The 16402-nt window shown below is 40.1% G+C and overlaps 1 protein-coding gene across 14 annotated transcripts in view; it reads left to right on the top strand.

The window, feature by feature from the left end:
• The window catches only part of LOC129698883 (leucine-rich repeat flightless-interacting protein 2-like), a 127861-nt gene that overhangs the window by 107251 nt on the left and 4208 nt on the right, over positions 1-16402 (top strand). For 10 of the 14 annotated variants that reach the window (XM_055638265.1, XM_055638263.1, XM_055638268.1 and 7 more), the window contains one exon: positions 1576-3888. In XM_055638265.1, coding sequence (XP_055494240.1) covers positions 1576-3749 — 2174 coding nt within the window. In that variant the 3' untranslated portion in view covers positions 3750-3888. Of the gene's footprint in view, positions 1-1575; positions 10684-10814; positions 10865-11362; positions 11481-13944; positions 14043-14846; positions 14952-16402 lie in introns of those variants that run through there. The other 4 variants (XM_055638270.1, XM_055638272.1, XM_055638271.1 and 1 more) reach the window with 3 other exon arrangements.

The following is a 16402-nucleotide window of genomic DNA, read 5'->3' as shown; positions in this document are numbered from 1 at the left end:
TAGCTTCTTAACTGTTGGTCAGTTAACTAACAAGTTATAAAAATTGTCTCTGACAGTGCTATCGAGCAGCATTTGTGCATCAGGAGCCGACTCACTGATGCCTAGTATACATTTTGTCTGGGGGCACTCTATTCCAGACCTCAGTATAACCGTGGTCTAAACATGGACCTGAAACTCCAGAGGTGAGATGAGAATGCCGGCCTTTGAAATCAATATAGCAATTGATTAAATGTGATGGCAAGACACCACAATAAAATTAAAGAAATAGGCATCATGGAGAAAACACTCCAGCAGTCTAAGTCATGCCTGACACAAAAGGAGATGGTTGTACTTGTTGGAGATCGATCATTTTAGACTCAGCACGTCGCTATTGAAATTCCTCACGACAGTGTCCTGGTCCCATTCAACATCAGCTGCACCAGTTCGTTTTCTTTCATCATGTGATCAGCATAGGTGATGTTCATTAATGATTTGACAATGTTCAATTCCATTCCCAATTCCTCAACAAATGAATCAGTCCACACCTACAGACATAGGCAGTATTCAAGCATGGGCTGATAAGTGGCTAACAATGCTGATCATAAATATCCTGGTGGCCACCACTGAGGAGGAACTCAACTGGAGCAATCACATAGATATCATGGACACAAGAACAAGTCAGAAGCTGGGTTTCCTTGAATAAGTGGTTCACCTTCTGACACTCAAGCCATTTACATTATTTGCAAGTCAGGAATGTGGTGGAACACTTTCCACTGGCCTGAATGATCGCAGGTCTACAATTCTCCAGAAGCTTGATGCTTGGTGTTCCATCCACTGCCTGAAACATTAATTTACTCCACCAATGGTGTACAGTGGCTTAAGTGTGTCAGGAGTTACTCTGACGACATCTCCCAAATCACTACTTATATCATCAGGAAGGATAATGGCAAAATATGTATGGGAACATTACATCTGCAGATTCTTATATAACATAAATATACAAGACATAAAAACACATAAAACAAGACATCCTGACTTAAAAATGTATTATAATTTCTAGATCAAAATCCTGGAATTCTCTCCAAAATGCATAATTGATGTACCTTCACAAGAAGGCTGCAGTGGTTTGAGAAGGTGGTGCACCTTTACCGTCTCATGGACTATTGGAGATGAGCATTAAGAGCTGGCCTTGCTGACAATGGCCAGATCCTGAAACAAACTTTAAAAAAAACACACAGATAGTAAATTATTTTGTTTTTTAAGGTTTAATCAATCTTTATAAAAGTCCCTTGAAGGCTACTGTGAAAACATTTGCAACAATGTTTTTACAAAAGCCAGAACTGGGAGGCTACACATAAAAAAAGGAAATGCTGGAGATGCTCAGCAAATCAGGTTACCTTTGTGGAGAGAGAAACAAAGTTGATATTTCAGATTAGTGGTCATTCCTCAAAGCAATTAATTTGATTTCCAGCATCTGTATTTGTTTTGCTTGGGGAATACAAATGCTTGTCAAATTACAGTTCTTTAGATAATGGTCCTAACTCAGAAGGGTTAACTCAGGCACACTGTCTTCACCTCTTCCAATGATCCTTATAGGAGAATGCCACGGATTGCAAATGAGGAATGAAATTTTGAAGGCTGTTGAGCAAAAAGGAAACATGCAGAATACTGGAACTGATGAACAGATGGACAAGACTGGGAATCGGGAAATGTTAATGGATAATGTGGAAGAAAAGGACAAAACTGAGAGCTTTGAGGAACTGACTGAGACTGATACACCAACAGTGACTGTAAGAGATAATGCAAATGCAGACCAGATAGAATGTACTGCAGCTAATCTTGATGACAGAGTGAAAAGTGCATTTGACACACAAAACACAGGAGGTAAGGAGGTAACTGAGAGAATAAATAGTGTCCCGAGATCTGATGAAACAATGCAGAGCTATAGTTGCAGAGAGGAGGGTGAGAGTGGAAGTGATCTAACAATAGAAGTGAATCAGCTGCAGGAGAATGCTAAAGAGACTTTGAATGATGAAGCGAGGTTTCAGAGTGAACAAGGAGATCCAGGTTGCCATGGAGGGATGATCAAGGAAAAACATATTGAAATTGGGAATGATGTAAATGTGCACAATTATGTTGTTGGAACAGGAGCTGACTATCAAATGATTGTGGAGAAAACTCAGCAAATAGTGCAGAATGTAGTAGAGAAAGCTGTAGAAATTTTTCGGCAAGAGATGTCTGGGCATGAATTGCAGGAGAAGTTGCCAGATCTGGGAGAGGACATTTGTGTAGGGATAGTGTCACATGAGGTGGAAAGGAAAAACTTAACAAGAACACAAGAAATACCTGCTGAATCTGACCAGGTTGATCAGAAGGAACTAGGTACGGTGGTGATACAAAAGACAGAACATGAGCAAGCAGTCATTGGGACTGTGCTGGAGACTGAAATCTGCTCATCAGATCTTCAGGGTGATGTAATCAAGAGTGAGGAGACTGGGCCATTGCTTGTCATGCTGTCAGATCAAAATGATCAATTAAGGTCCAGTGGAGAAGGCATCTATGAGATAGATGGTACAGAGAAAGAGGGATTAAGCGATCAGGGGAGAAAGAAGCAACCAATAGTTGGTGGATTCACGGTTTCTGAAGAGCTGGAAGAAGTAGAAGAAATGGCAGAGAAAGTTGAGGTAGTGAATGGTTTAACAACTGGAGCAGCCATGCAGGAGTTGGAAGAAAACAAAGATGATGCTTGCCGTCTGGGAGGGGAGAAAGAGCCTGTGAAAGGAGATGAAGTCAACCATGCACTCATTCATAATGAAGATCAAGAGTGGAGGGATGATGTGATTGTGAAAGAGAGCACAGAAATGTGTCCACAGGATGAGGAAATGAAGGATTGTGAACTAGGAAAAGAACAGCTGCCAAATGAAGATGAGCCCAATACAACTGCAAAGCCAGAGGATGGAGCCAGACAACTGTTGCAGCATCAAAAAGTGGAAGGCAGTTTAGAACATGACTGTCTCCTGAAAGTTACATTGAATGAGGAGAAAAATGAGACGGAAACTGAGAACGAGAGTAATATTGTAGAATTTGAAAGCGAAGTCAAGACGCCCAAAGGAAATGAGGATAGAGCAAGGGAACTCGGGGAAGATGATAAAGGTGTTAATGCAGGGAAAGTTAAAGGTCATGGAAGCGATAAAAGTGAGAATAACATGAGAGAGAGTGACATTGAGGATTATAAAACGGATGAAGGTACTGACAAAGAGACTGGTACAGATGGAATTTTATATTATAGAGAGAGGTGGGTGATAGATGAGGTCAGTAAAAGTGAAGGGAGTGTCAAGAGCTCCAAGGCTGATGTGGATGGAGGCAATGATAGGGATAATGACCAGGAAAATGACAGCAATATCGCAAGAGGTGATCGATATGAGACTATAGATTCCAAAGAAGATACCATTAAAAATCAGAAAGAATATAAAACAAATTTGAAAAGCCAAGGAGAAAAAATTGCGATGGACATCTCTGGATATATAAGCAGTGAGTTTAAGATTCTGGCAGATGAAAGTGAGTTTCAACGCCCCAGTTCAAATATATTTGGGGGTCCTGAAGAGGAAGATGATGAAATCAAATGTTCCAAGATTGAAGAAAAGGATGAGTCCAAAACCATCAAAGAAGTAAATGATGATGCCATAGGTGAAGAGGAGGTTGAAGTCATAAACCCCATTGAAGAAAACAATGAAGTCAATATCCCCCAGAGGCGACGGAGAAGAGGTTAAAAGTACCAGAGAAGGAGATAATAGTGTCAAAGGCATAGAGGGGAACAAAGTCAAAAACTCCAGAGTTGAGGAAGAGATTGAGATCAGAAGTCCCAAAGAAGATGATGAAGTCAAAGATGAAGAGGGGAATGAGATCAAGAGTCCCCGAGACAAGGACGATGAGGTTGGAGATGAAGAAGAAGATGATGTCAAAAGCTACAAAGAAGATGATGAAGTCAAAGATGAAAAGGTGCATGAGGTCAAAATTCCCAGAGAAACGCAAGATGAGGTTGATGAAGAGGAAGTTGAGGTCAAAGGTTCCAAAGAAGATGATAACGTCAAAGATGAAGAGAGGGATGAGGTCAAGAGTCCCAGAGAAGAGTACAAAGTGGTCGGAGATGAAGAAGAAGAGGTCAAAAGCACCAAAAAAGAAAATATTCAGGCCAAAGATGATGAGGGAGATGAAGTCACCAGCCCTGGGAGAGAGGTACAGGATGTTGTCAGAAAAGATGTGGTTGGTATTGAAGACCCCAGAGCAGAAGACAAAGTCAGACATGAAAAAAGGAATGTGGTCATTAGTTCTAATGTTGAAGTAAAGGAACCCACAGAAAAAGAGAAGGATGAAGTTAAGGGCCCCAGAGAAGAAGGTGGGAAGGTAAAAAATAGAGAAGGGAATATTATCATTGACCCCAAGGATGAGGATGCAGATGAGGTAAAAGGTTCTGTTGTAGCAGATGATTCGAGTATGGATGAAGATGGGATCAAAGGCTCTAGAGGAGATGAGGAGGATGTTCCCAGAGGAGAGGAAGAAGGCAATTTTAAAGGGTCCATAGAAGAGGAGGAGGAGGAGGAGGAGGAGGGGGATATGATCAAAAGCCCCAGAGATTTGAATGATGAGCTCGAAGGCCCCATAGAAGATGTCATAAGAGGAGAGGAAGAGCTTGACCTCAAAGACCCTGAAAATAAAGAGAAGAAAATGGTCAAGACTGGACAAAAAAGTGAAGAACAACATGGCACAGACAGTCTAGGAAAAGAGCAGAGAAAGGAGAATGAAGTATGTACAGTTGAAAAGTCAGAAGAAACAAAGGTTACTGATCTGACAAAAAAGGAAAATCTGGGTGAAATCGTGGATGACAAAACTGTGTGGCATTTAAAGGGCCAAGTTCATGAGAGCAGCAAAACCAATCAATTGCAGAGTAAGAGCTTTGAAGAAATATATGAAGGCAAACCAGAGAGTAATTTCAAGAGTGTTCACAAGGCAATGGATAACAAAATTGAACAAGAGATGGTGAGAGAGGTGACGACTGGAATAACTGAAGAACCAACAGCACTAGAGCACCTGCAAGTTGGGGGTGAGAAAGAAAGGAAGCAAATACTGGGTACCAATAGTTGTAATAAAACATTTGGGGATAATACCCAGACGTCAAAAAGGGTCGATAGCAGTTCCGAAGAAAAGGATGAAAAAGCAAGGTGTGAATTAAATGAAGAACAAAATGAACTAGCAGAAGGTGGGGAGCAGGATTCATCAATAGGTAGAGTGTCATTGGGGGAAGTTACTAATCAAAGAATTCAAGATGGTGAAAAAGTGGATCTTGTAACGAGTGAAAGAGATAGTTCTGGGGCCAACAAAGAACAAAAGATACAGGACTCTGAGACAATTAAAACAAGGATAGAAGGCACAACAAATATTCAGAGTGGTATTGTAGAACAAGAGGTCAGAGGCAAAGATGAGGATTCTGAGAAAGGGGATCCGTTTGAGTGGGATAAAGAGACAAATGAAATGTTGCAAGGTGAAATTCGAGATGATGAGGCACCTAAGAGTGAGGAGAAAGGGGAAAAGACATCTGCTGAAAGTGCTGCTGAACCCAAGTCCAGTGAGAATCTAAAAGCTAATACTGATTGTAATAGGAATGCAGAGTATGATGAGCAGAAGTGCCAGCATAGGAACAATAGTTCAAGACAATCCAGTTATGGTGAGGACCAGCCTCAGAGTGAGAGTCAGAAGGGTATGTCCAACATAAGTGGACCAGAAGGAAATATGAAGGCAGATGAAGAAATGGGGCTTTCTGAGACAGCAAAGGATAGTAAGAGAAAAAGCAAAAGTAAAGATGAGTGTTCATTATCATGAGATATATTAGAAGTCAGTAGATTTCACTATAGAATCATACTGTAATAAATCACTTTATCAGAATTGTTATTTTAATATAAATTTGTATATTTGTCATTTATGATGAAGTTTAATTTTGCCCTGAGCTGTTATTTGCACTATATTCTGAGGCTTGCTCTGTCCTGCTTCACCAGCACCCAGCTTCTCTAGCCTTTGGCTACCTGCACATCTTGCCTGTACAATCAGTTTCCCATTATGTGCACGGTCTTTGTGAGCAGATCAAGGTAAACCTTGCACTTTCCTCAGATCACAATTGGCTACCTGTCTTAAACTGATCATCGTGCTGCCATGTAGCCACAATTTCATGGTGCAATATGAAGATCAAGGGCATGATTGTTCCATTAGTGCTGAGCAATGATACAATGAATACTTGCTGCTCAATGAAGTATTTTGAATGCAAAATCAATATGAATTGTCAGTACACGATAAAGATTGGAGGGATCCAGGTTATTTTTCTTTTTCAAACCTAGAGCAGTTGGAAAGGGGCTGCAACTGGGTCACAACATGCCAGAATTAGGCTACGCAAATCAGACAGATTCCTCACCCTGACTAGTATTCAATGACTCTCTTAAGGTTCTTGCTCCTGATCACTCTCTAATAACTACTGCGTAGTGACCTGGTAGGGTTTCTGTCTCTGATCAATGTCCAGAACAGGTAAGTTTGCTAGAGATGTTCTGAACACTGTGTAGTGACTCTTGGGTTAGAGAGAGACTCTTTATGATACAATATTGCTGCCTGTCTACTTAACTGCATGTGATGATTTGTGGCTGCTATTCCTCTGCTTTTTGTTTGAACATTCCCTGAAAAATATCACCTCATTTATATATTCAATTTTGCTGTGAAATTAGGAAGATAGACACACGGCTCATAGAAACCCTGAACAGCTGCTTAAAATTAAATGAAGCACAGATTGCATCAGAAACTACGTGAATTCTTATTGTTGTGCCTTGAATACATATCTTGGAGAGTTGAAAAGTCATGGTGTACTGGCTACTGTGTCTAGCCTAATGTTACAGTTTTCATATTGATTAATGTCATTAACAGTCTTAAAATAAGCACATTGCATAAATGAGGCACTGTGACACAGCTGGAATCTGAATAAAAAGTCACAATATGAATATTTTGATCAATCTCTTCTGAGTTTAGAGTCATTCTGTATTTTATGTTTTAAGTTGAACTGTGACTGCCAATCAATGTGTGAGAAAGGTTTTGGGCGTAGACTATTCCTGAGTACATGCCTATATGGATTTACCGTTTCATAGTGGCAATATAGAATAATAAAACTGTCAATAAAAATTAAGCTGGTTGCTGCAGGCCATTCAATTGACCATTTTATCCATGGTATATGTGAGGAGGAGATGGGGAATGGATTCATCAGTTTCATTGCCCCTTTATTTGCGAAGAAATATGATTAGTATGCAGGAAATGAAAAATGTCTCGGTGCAGGTGGGTGGTATGTTGCACATATCTTGCTATGTGCCAAGACCTTTTGTGTCATGTGTCTGTATGAGTTTAGATATCTGTTATGTACCTGCTTTAAGTTACCAGCCTCACGCTGGTCTCCACCTTCATCAATATCTCTTGATTTGAGAGTAATAATTCAATTTACTCTACTAAGCTCTTATCTTCCCCCAAATGGCAATTCAACATTGCTGAAAAGTGGTGTCCATAATGGCTGAGCACAGGATTAAGTTTGTTGTAAACCTTTGCCGGTCACATGTTGTCCTCTGCTTACCTTTGGGTCTTGCACTCGATGATTGAGTATTCAGGAAGGTTTCAAGAAACCAACCAATAACTGTGGGTCTGCTTTCAAACGGTTGAAGTCTCCAAGAGTACTAAGGGTAACAAGAATGAAAAACATGCTTAAGTATGGGACGGATTGCAGGTTGAGCTAAAGGATCTCTGCTTAGGAGGATAGTTAATAATTATCATTAGGGAGTTGACACAAACCTCCTGAACCAAAGGTAGGGTAAGGGGAGAACCTGCTTTCACATGGTTCATGCCACTAAATTGAATTTGCATTTTGACTCTTATGTTTAGTAGAAATAGATAGTGAAACTGGGAGCAGAAGTAAGCCATTCAGCCCACAGAGCCTGCTCTAATCATGTAACACCTTCTCTGTTTAGGGTAATCCACATGTTATTCATCTTTCAAATACTTTTTTTCTGTCACTGTTAAAAGTTCAGGTTTACCGGGTTAAAACTCTAATTTGTAAAGTGAGAATAGAATATTGGGCAATGGGTGAGCAATCCACTTACCCTCTTCCCACCCCATTTTAGTGCTCTCACATGGATGGATTGGAGTGCCCCCACACCCCACCCTGAACCCCGCCACTTATGTACATCATGTTCCTGACTTAAGATCATAAGGAATAGGAGTAGAATTAGGCCATTCGGCCCATCAAGTCTACTCCACCATTCAATCATGGCTGATCGTTCTCTCCCTCCTAACCCCATTCTCATGCCTTCTCCCCATAACCTCTGACACCTATACTAATCAAGAATCTATCTCTGCCTTAAAAATATCCACTGACTTGGCTCCCACAGCCTTCTGTAGCAAAGAATTCCACAGATTCACCACCCTCTGACTAAAGAAATTTCTCCTAATTTCCTTCCTAAAGCAACGTCCTTTAATTCTGAGGCTATGACCTCTAGTCCAAGACTCCCCCACTAGTGGAAACATCCTCTCCATATCCACTTTATCTAAGCCTTTCACTATTCTGTATATTTCAATGAGTGAGTACAGGCCCAATGCCGACAAACGCTCATCATAGATTAACCTACTCATTCCTGGGATCATTCTTGTAAACCTCCTCTGGACCCTCTCCAGAGCCAGCACATCTTTCCTCAGATATGGTGCCCTAAATTGCTCACAATATTCTAAATGCGGCCTTCAGCACCTTATAGAGCCTCAACATTACATCCCTGTTTGTGTACACAAGCCCTCTTGAAATAAATGCTAACATTGAGTTTGCTTTCTTTACTACTGATTTATTAGTATCGGCAACAAATCGGTAACATTGTAAATGTTTCCATTCGCCTGCAAGCTCCATCAGAAAGGAGCTGCCAATGCATTCATGGTGTCGATCATGGGATGAATACAGATGTAGCTTTTCAGATATTCAGATAAATACCTAAGTGTGTGGATTAATGACAAACACTGACCTTGTCTCATTACTATCGGTATCACAGACACAGACCTCCACACTACACTGCATGACAAAAATCACCATTGAATATAACCCATTATATTAAGGTGAAATAATTGGCAGAGATTTGTCATTAGTGAGTAGGATAAAACTAGTGTACTAGTGATCACTGGTTGGCGCGGATTCAGTCGGCTGAAGGGCCTGTTTCCATGCTGTATCTCTGAACTAAACTAAACATTGTGGGTGAGGCAAAATCAGTGAAACAGGTTGGTGTGAGGAATACAGGCAAACCCTCTACTCTAAAGTACAAAGACTCAGACACTCACCGTACTTTTAAAGTGCATCATGGATTCACTCCCCACAGAATGGGCTTGTATTCCTGAGAGTAGCCAGAAGGTAACACACTGGACTAAAGTTGCTCAGGAACAAGATGTTAGAAATTTGCATTCCAGCATATGTTTTCCTGGTGATCATATTTTTTGTGACAAGTCTAAGTACAGTAAAACTGCAAATTACTAAATTTCTGGCACTCTAGGGACTTTGGCCTGACATCCTTGGGACTTGGGAGCAATATTTCAATTGGATATCCAGTATCCAATTTCCTGCATAATTGGATATAACTCCTATTAAAACCCCAAGTGACTTTTATTTCACTTTTTATCTCATGTTACACAGCAGTGTAATACATTTTCTAGTGAAGCCGGTGAGTTTAAAGGAAGCAGGAAATTTACAAACACTCAACGCTGGGTCCAGCCACAACCTACCCAGATTCTTGATCCATGGTGTTCTAACACTAACCCTAACTAAACACATAACCCACAGTATAGAACCCACCCCCACCCCTGGCTCATATTCCAGACTAATTACTAAAACATGCCAGACCGTCAGGATTTCTGAACAATCACATCTAGATTTTTGGTGTTTTACTGTAAGTCTTGTGTAACATTTGTCTTTCCATGTAAGTCATATCATTTCCGCAAGTTGTCTGCTCATTCTCACTAACTGTAATAATTGTGTAACTTCTAAAATAACTAATTGTAAACTCCTTTTGGAAGAAGTAACCTGTCAATTGCAATAGTCCAATGAAATTATAACACACCAAGGGGCACCCTTCACATACTGTTACCGTGCAAGTTAACCACTATGCGTGTGTGTGGCTGATGAAATGCATGAAGGCAATTTGGCAATTTGTCATGTTGTCAGGGAGCAAAGCTGCCAATCCACCAGATATTTCTCTCGCTATCTCTCTATCATACACGTGCACACACACCCTGTGTAATTTCTGAGTCTTTCCTTTGCTATGTAATTTGCTCTTTTTTCATACTGTCAGTTCAATCTTTCCTTTTCACAGGCTCTCACATTATATGTCTATGTCTGTCTCTTCCACTGCATGCCTTTATTTCTCCCTTTCTCTCTCTTCCTCCCATTTATTCATCTTCCATTTCTCTCTGGTGTGTTATAATATTTTATGTAACCCCAAATTACAAGGATAATGAGATTTTGTGTTCCAGTTCTGTTTGGTCATAGGGAAATTGCATGCTAAACAAAATGGAAGATTAGACTGTTTGCATGCAGCCCGAGGTTCCAGCACTCATACTGACGTTGAACTAAACCTGGGCTCACCCTTGCTGTGCATTGTGGTATGTGAATAACTCATTTAACCTTTTACACTAACTTCAGCATTCCTCATTCTCTTTTATCCTATGTTTTTCTTTTAAATGAATGAATTTTGCCCTTGCTTGTTCATAAAGATTTCTTTTTCCCTTTGCAGATTTTAGGGTGAATACATTTATAGATGAAAAGGAAGCATTATTAGAACAGGTAAGGACCATTGGGGTAGAGAGAATAGGTGAGGCAAGAGGAGGAAAGCAATTTGGAGTGTCAACAAGTTGCAGGGGTGGGCTGAGAAGGAGCAAGTGGATGGGAATGGGAGGGAACCGGTAGGAAAATGGAACAAATTAAAGAAGGGGGGTTCGGGATCAAGGGCTGAGAAAGGGGATGAGGAACTGTTTGGAGTAGTAGGAGGGCAGTACAAAAATAAAAGGGAGGAGGAAAACAGGGAGATAACAATGAGGGAAGTGGGGAATAAGAGGAAATAGGAAGCTTTATCAAGGTTCCAGGATCTGCATCCTTTCTTGTCTCTCATCCCTTATTAGTTGTTTCGTTTCTACAAACTGAAGCCCTGTCAAGTCAGGTGCTAACCTTGCATCTCTGGACTGTGGTTTCAAATCAGATTAGTTATTAATGTATTTAAAATATTTTGTGTTCATACTTAACTTGTGCAAAATTATTTCTGATTTTGAATTTCATTTGCATAAGATTAAAAAATTGAAGGCACAACTGGATGAGAAAACCAAGATTGGAATGACAGAAAAGGCAGCAAACAGTGATACAATCTTGGAAAATGGGATGGAAGTGCAAGTGATTGATGTGCAAAGTAAGTCTCAAATTCCTGTCTTCTGCTTAATGTACATCTTTGCTTACAGTGTGTAAGTATATTTCATATTAGATAGTAGCTAAACACAGATCTCATGGACTCTAATGGATTCATGCTCAATTTGGCCTACTTTGAGAATGGCACCCTTGCTCACTGGATTTCCAACCTGATCAAATTGTCACTCATCCTGTCACGTTGAGCAGCATATATTTGAAAATGCATATATCTGTAATTAAAATTGCTCAATCACATGTTCCTGGCTCTCTCTTGCTACATAACATGGGAATAATAGCAGTGAGAAAGTGTAGCAATCATGTTGAAGGTTACTGCATTGTTACCCAGAATCAAAATTCTACTAAATGCTAGGCATGCAGGGAAAGCAAATAAGAATGTCATTGTTCTATCTGGGACATATGACGATAAAACACTCTTGACTCACCACATGCTTCACCACATCTAAACAGGTCAGCATTCCTGCCTGACATTCAATTTCCTGCTTATACTGCCTTGTAAACATTTACAGATCTAAGAACATTTTGTAGATACAAGGAACTGCAGCTGCTGCTTTATTCCCACCTCTCTTCCAGCCCCCCCCCCGCCCCCCCCCCTCCACATCAATCTGAAGAAGTTGCCTGTCCATATTCTCCAGAGATGCTGCCTGATCCGCTGAGTTACTCCACCACTCCGTGTCTATTTCATGAAATTCTGTATTCGGCCTTTTTGTATTGAACAGGATTTAACGAGGTTATTCAGTAAAATGTGTTGGACCAATTGGGCTTGTATATCAGTCAAACATAATTTTGTTTCTAGATACAAAATACTGGAGTAACTCAGCGGGACTGGCAGCATCTCTGGAGAGAATGAATGGGTGACGTTTCGGGTCGAGACCCTTCTTCAAACTAGTTAGGGGAAAGGGAAATGAGAGATATAGACTGTGATGTAGAAAGATATGCAAAAAATTAACGATGATAAAGGAACCAGGCCATTGTTAGCTGTTTGCTTGGTGCAAACAGGAACCTGGTGGGGGAGGAACGGAACTCTCGCTCACAGGAGGTCGCAGGCGGCAGATGCTCCAACGAGGTTCCGGCCCTTGAGAAACTGGCAGCGGGTCCCCACAGTCGGATTCGGGGTCAGTGCCATGGAGACGTCAGGAGAGGACCCGGCAGCGGTCGAGGGCGCATCCAAATGGTGACTATGGCAATTGAGGTGGTAGGGTAATGAGCGTGAACACAAAGGTTATAAATGCTGAAATCGGATAAGGAAGGTGACCACTCTACAGACCCCATCACTCTTTTTCACCACCGTCCCCATCCTAGTTCAATTTGTCAACCACCCACCCACTTCGCCCACCATATCCTCTCCATCTCCCTCCTTCTGGTTCCATTAGCCCATCTCTCCCTTAAATGGTTTCCATTATCACCTTCCTTCCTTCTCCGATTTCAGCATTTATAGCCTTTGTGTTCATCATCCCCCAACCTCAATTGCCATATTCACCATTTGGATGAGAATGTACGTGGCAGGATTAGCAAATTTGCAGATGATACAAAGGTGGGTGGTATTGCTGATAGTGAAGATGGTTATCAAAAATTACAGCAGGATGGGATGAGGAATGGTCTATGGAATTTAATTCAGAGAAATGAGATGGTCCAGTTTGGAAAGTCTAACATGGGCATGACCTACACAGTGTTTGATAGGGCTCTGGGAGGTGTTGTAGAGCAGAGGGTTCTAGGAGTGCAAGTACATAGTTCCTTGAAGTTCCTTGACCTCGACCGCCGGCACCCGCCCTCGACCGCTGCTGGGTCCTCTCCTGACGCCTGCACAGCGCTGACTCCAAATTCGACTGTGGGGACCCGCCACCTGGTTTCTCAGGGCCCGCAACCACGTTGGAGCATCTGCCACCTGTGACCTCCTGATAGCGAGAGTTCCATCCCACCCCCATCCAAGTCGCATCAGTTTCCCGTTTGCACCTAGCAAACAGTTAACAGTGGCCTGTTTTCTTTATCATCAGTACTTTTTTGCATATCTTTCATTCATTTGACTATATCTCTCTACATCACTGTCTATATCTCTCGTTTCCCTTTCCCCTAACAAGTCTGAAAAAGGGTCTCGACCCACTCCTTCTCTCCAGAGATGCTGCCTGTCCCGCTGTTACTCTAGCATTTTGTGTCTACCTTTGATTTAAACCAGCATCTGCAGTTCTTTCCTATACATAGTTTTGTTTGTTTCACTTGAATTATAAACATGCAGATTACCTTTGACCTTCACGTTTGATTTGGCCTTATCTCCTTAGTATTTCTTCCCCCTACCCACCCTGACCTCATCCTGATGTTTGACTCATTCTACGGTGTTACTGCTAAAAATATGTTATTGTCAAATATTAATATTATCTAGAGGTCAGATGTCTGATCACTTGCAAATCTTTCACTGTCTCAAAATGAACCTGAGACTTCGCTTATCATAACAGGTGAATTTTCCTTTAAAGGAGATGCTAACAGACAAATCAGCGATTACAAGTTTAAACTCACAAAGACCGAACAGGAAATAACTGCACTGGAACAAAATGTAAGAATTTAATGGTGTTCCTGCATGAGAAAGCATCGGAGAAAAAAAATGTAGCCTTGTGAACGCAATTGTCGTTGATTCACAACCAGCCATTAATCTCCTCCCGTACCCTGTGTACACATCCTAATATTGGGACTTTACCTCTTATCTCAGCCTACCTATTCAGTCTCCCTCGTGTGCTTTTCAGATCATAGATGTTCTTCTAATCCAATTTAAATATTAAAATTGGTTAAAAAAAGATGGTAAAATCCAGGACCCTTTCTTTTCATTGAGATAGATCACTGGTGCAAAGATTCACTCTTTTGCAAAAATAATTGTGATTTGAGGTCAAGGAATTGTATTGAAAGTACACTTCTACCACCTTGATTCAGTTGGTACTTGCCTTATTTCTGCTTGGGACGTACCTCACTAGGGGCCTTGATTCCACACAAAATAGTTTTGAAGTGCCATATATTCAGTTTCTCATTCAAGTGGATGTTGAAAATTCATTAACATTGTTTATGACAAACATTCCAAGCTTAACTAACCACATGCATAATAATATATTGATTGGCTATTATTTACTTATTAACAATATAAATACAGATTAAGTTACTAAACTTGGTAAATTAACTAATTGTGTGAAGCGGTGAGGTATGTTGTTTACCACTCTGTCGTTTATCAGTTATTGAATGCTACTCACGTGTATCTTTTTGTCCGAGGTTAACGTGATGCTTTCCATCTACCCCTTAAGAAATTGCCTAATGTACTATTTTTTCTTGGGCGGGTGGGCGGGCTGCATGGTCGAATTGGGAACTATTTCAGATCATTCGACTTGAAAGCCAGGTGTTACGGTACAAGACAGCAGCGGAAAATGCAGAGAAAGTGGAAGATGAACTTAAAGCTGAGAAGCGGAAACTCCAAAGAGAGGTAAGATGAAGACTTGACAATTGTACAAGGAATCTCAGTGGTAGAATATAAATAGATGCAAAAACAAAAAGCTAATGTGCATTTAGAATTTTACATTGGAAAAAAAATCAATGTTATTTATTAAGGTGAGCTATTGAGTGCTTTTATATTCACAACATGCCAGTCTCACTAGTTGATGCAATACCCCATGTAGTCTTCTGTGTACAGCTAACCTTAAATTTGGTTTGAATTGCCTTTATTTGGAAATTGATCCTGTAAACAGTGGTGTTGTTTCAAAGTTAATGATCTCTGGTGAAAATAATATTAATATTTGCTGTTAAACTATGAAGTTAAAAAAGGAAATTGTTGGTGAGATTAGATATTGGCAGATATTCAAGAATCTTATAATCTGTTTCAGCATTGTATGACCAATGTGATCTCTGTCTGATGTTTTAATTTAATGATTGAATTGCTATAACTGAAAAGAAATCCATTCACCCTATCAAGCCAGTTTTATTTTTATGAGCATTCACGTTTGGCCTAAATCTGTGATTATTCCTCCATAGCCCTGCATTTTTTTTCTCCTTCCCATGTTAAATCAAATTAATTTTTTAGAAATATAAATTACAGTTAAATGTTTTAAGGCATTGTATTACAGACCACATCTTTCCAATATTTCCAATTTTCCCAAATTTGTTTTAAATTCTCCTGCCATTCCCCTTAAAGCTACAATTTTCTGTTTATTTATCAAAATTCAACCTTTTTTGCTCTAAGGAGATCAACTATAGCTTCTCCAGTCTATTCATGTAATTCAGAGTCCTTCATCTCTGAAAAAAATCTTGTATTTCTTTCTGTAGTTTCTCTAGGGCATACCCCTACCTATAGAGGGTTGAGCATAACTGGAAATAGTCGCACCCACTACTGTTTTATTCAAGATAAATGTTTACTTTTCCACTGACAGTGATTGAAAAATGTTTTCTTCCTTTAATAAATTGCAACTTGATGTTACAAATGTTATTCTGGAGAAGTCAGAAAATGCAAAAACTACAAATTTCCCAAAACAATTGGTTCTTTTTTTTCCACTTTAGTCTTTATTGCTTTTATGTATATACAAATAAAACACAAATATAACAACAAAACATACAACAGTGTAGCGGGGGGTTCAGTTTACAATTAATGATGCAGTATACAAAACTATTTTCTTATTAAAAAAAACTTCCAATAACTTACATTATTGTCAATAAAATTATACAGTGTTGATGTCTTTATTTCTATACCTAATCCATTTTTCCCATTTTCTGTTAAACTCGTCTTCTTTCACTCTTGGAGAATATGTCATTTTCTCCATGACAAATATTTCCTGTATTATGTCTAATCATTGTCTAAGTCTGGGTGTGTCCGCTGCAAGCCAGTTTCTTGTAATGGCCTTTCTGCCAGCTGTGAGTAGGATTTTAACCAAGTAATGATCTTCC

The sequence above is a fragment of the Leucoraja erinacea genome, chromosome 7 (assembly GCF_028641065.1).
Source record: "Leucoraja erinacea ecotype New England chromosome 7, Leri_hhj_1, whole genome shotgun sequence".
Lineage (NCBI taxonomy): Eukaryota > Metazoa > Chordata > Chondrichthyes > Rajiformes > Rajidae > Leucoraja > Leucoraja erinaceus.
This window is presented reverse-complemented; position numbering and strand designations above follow the sequence as displayed.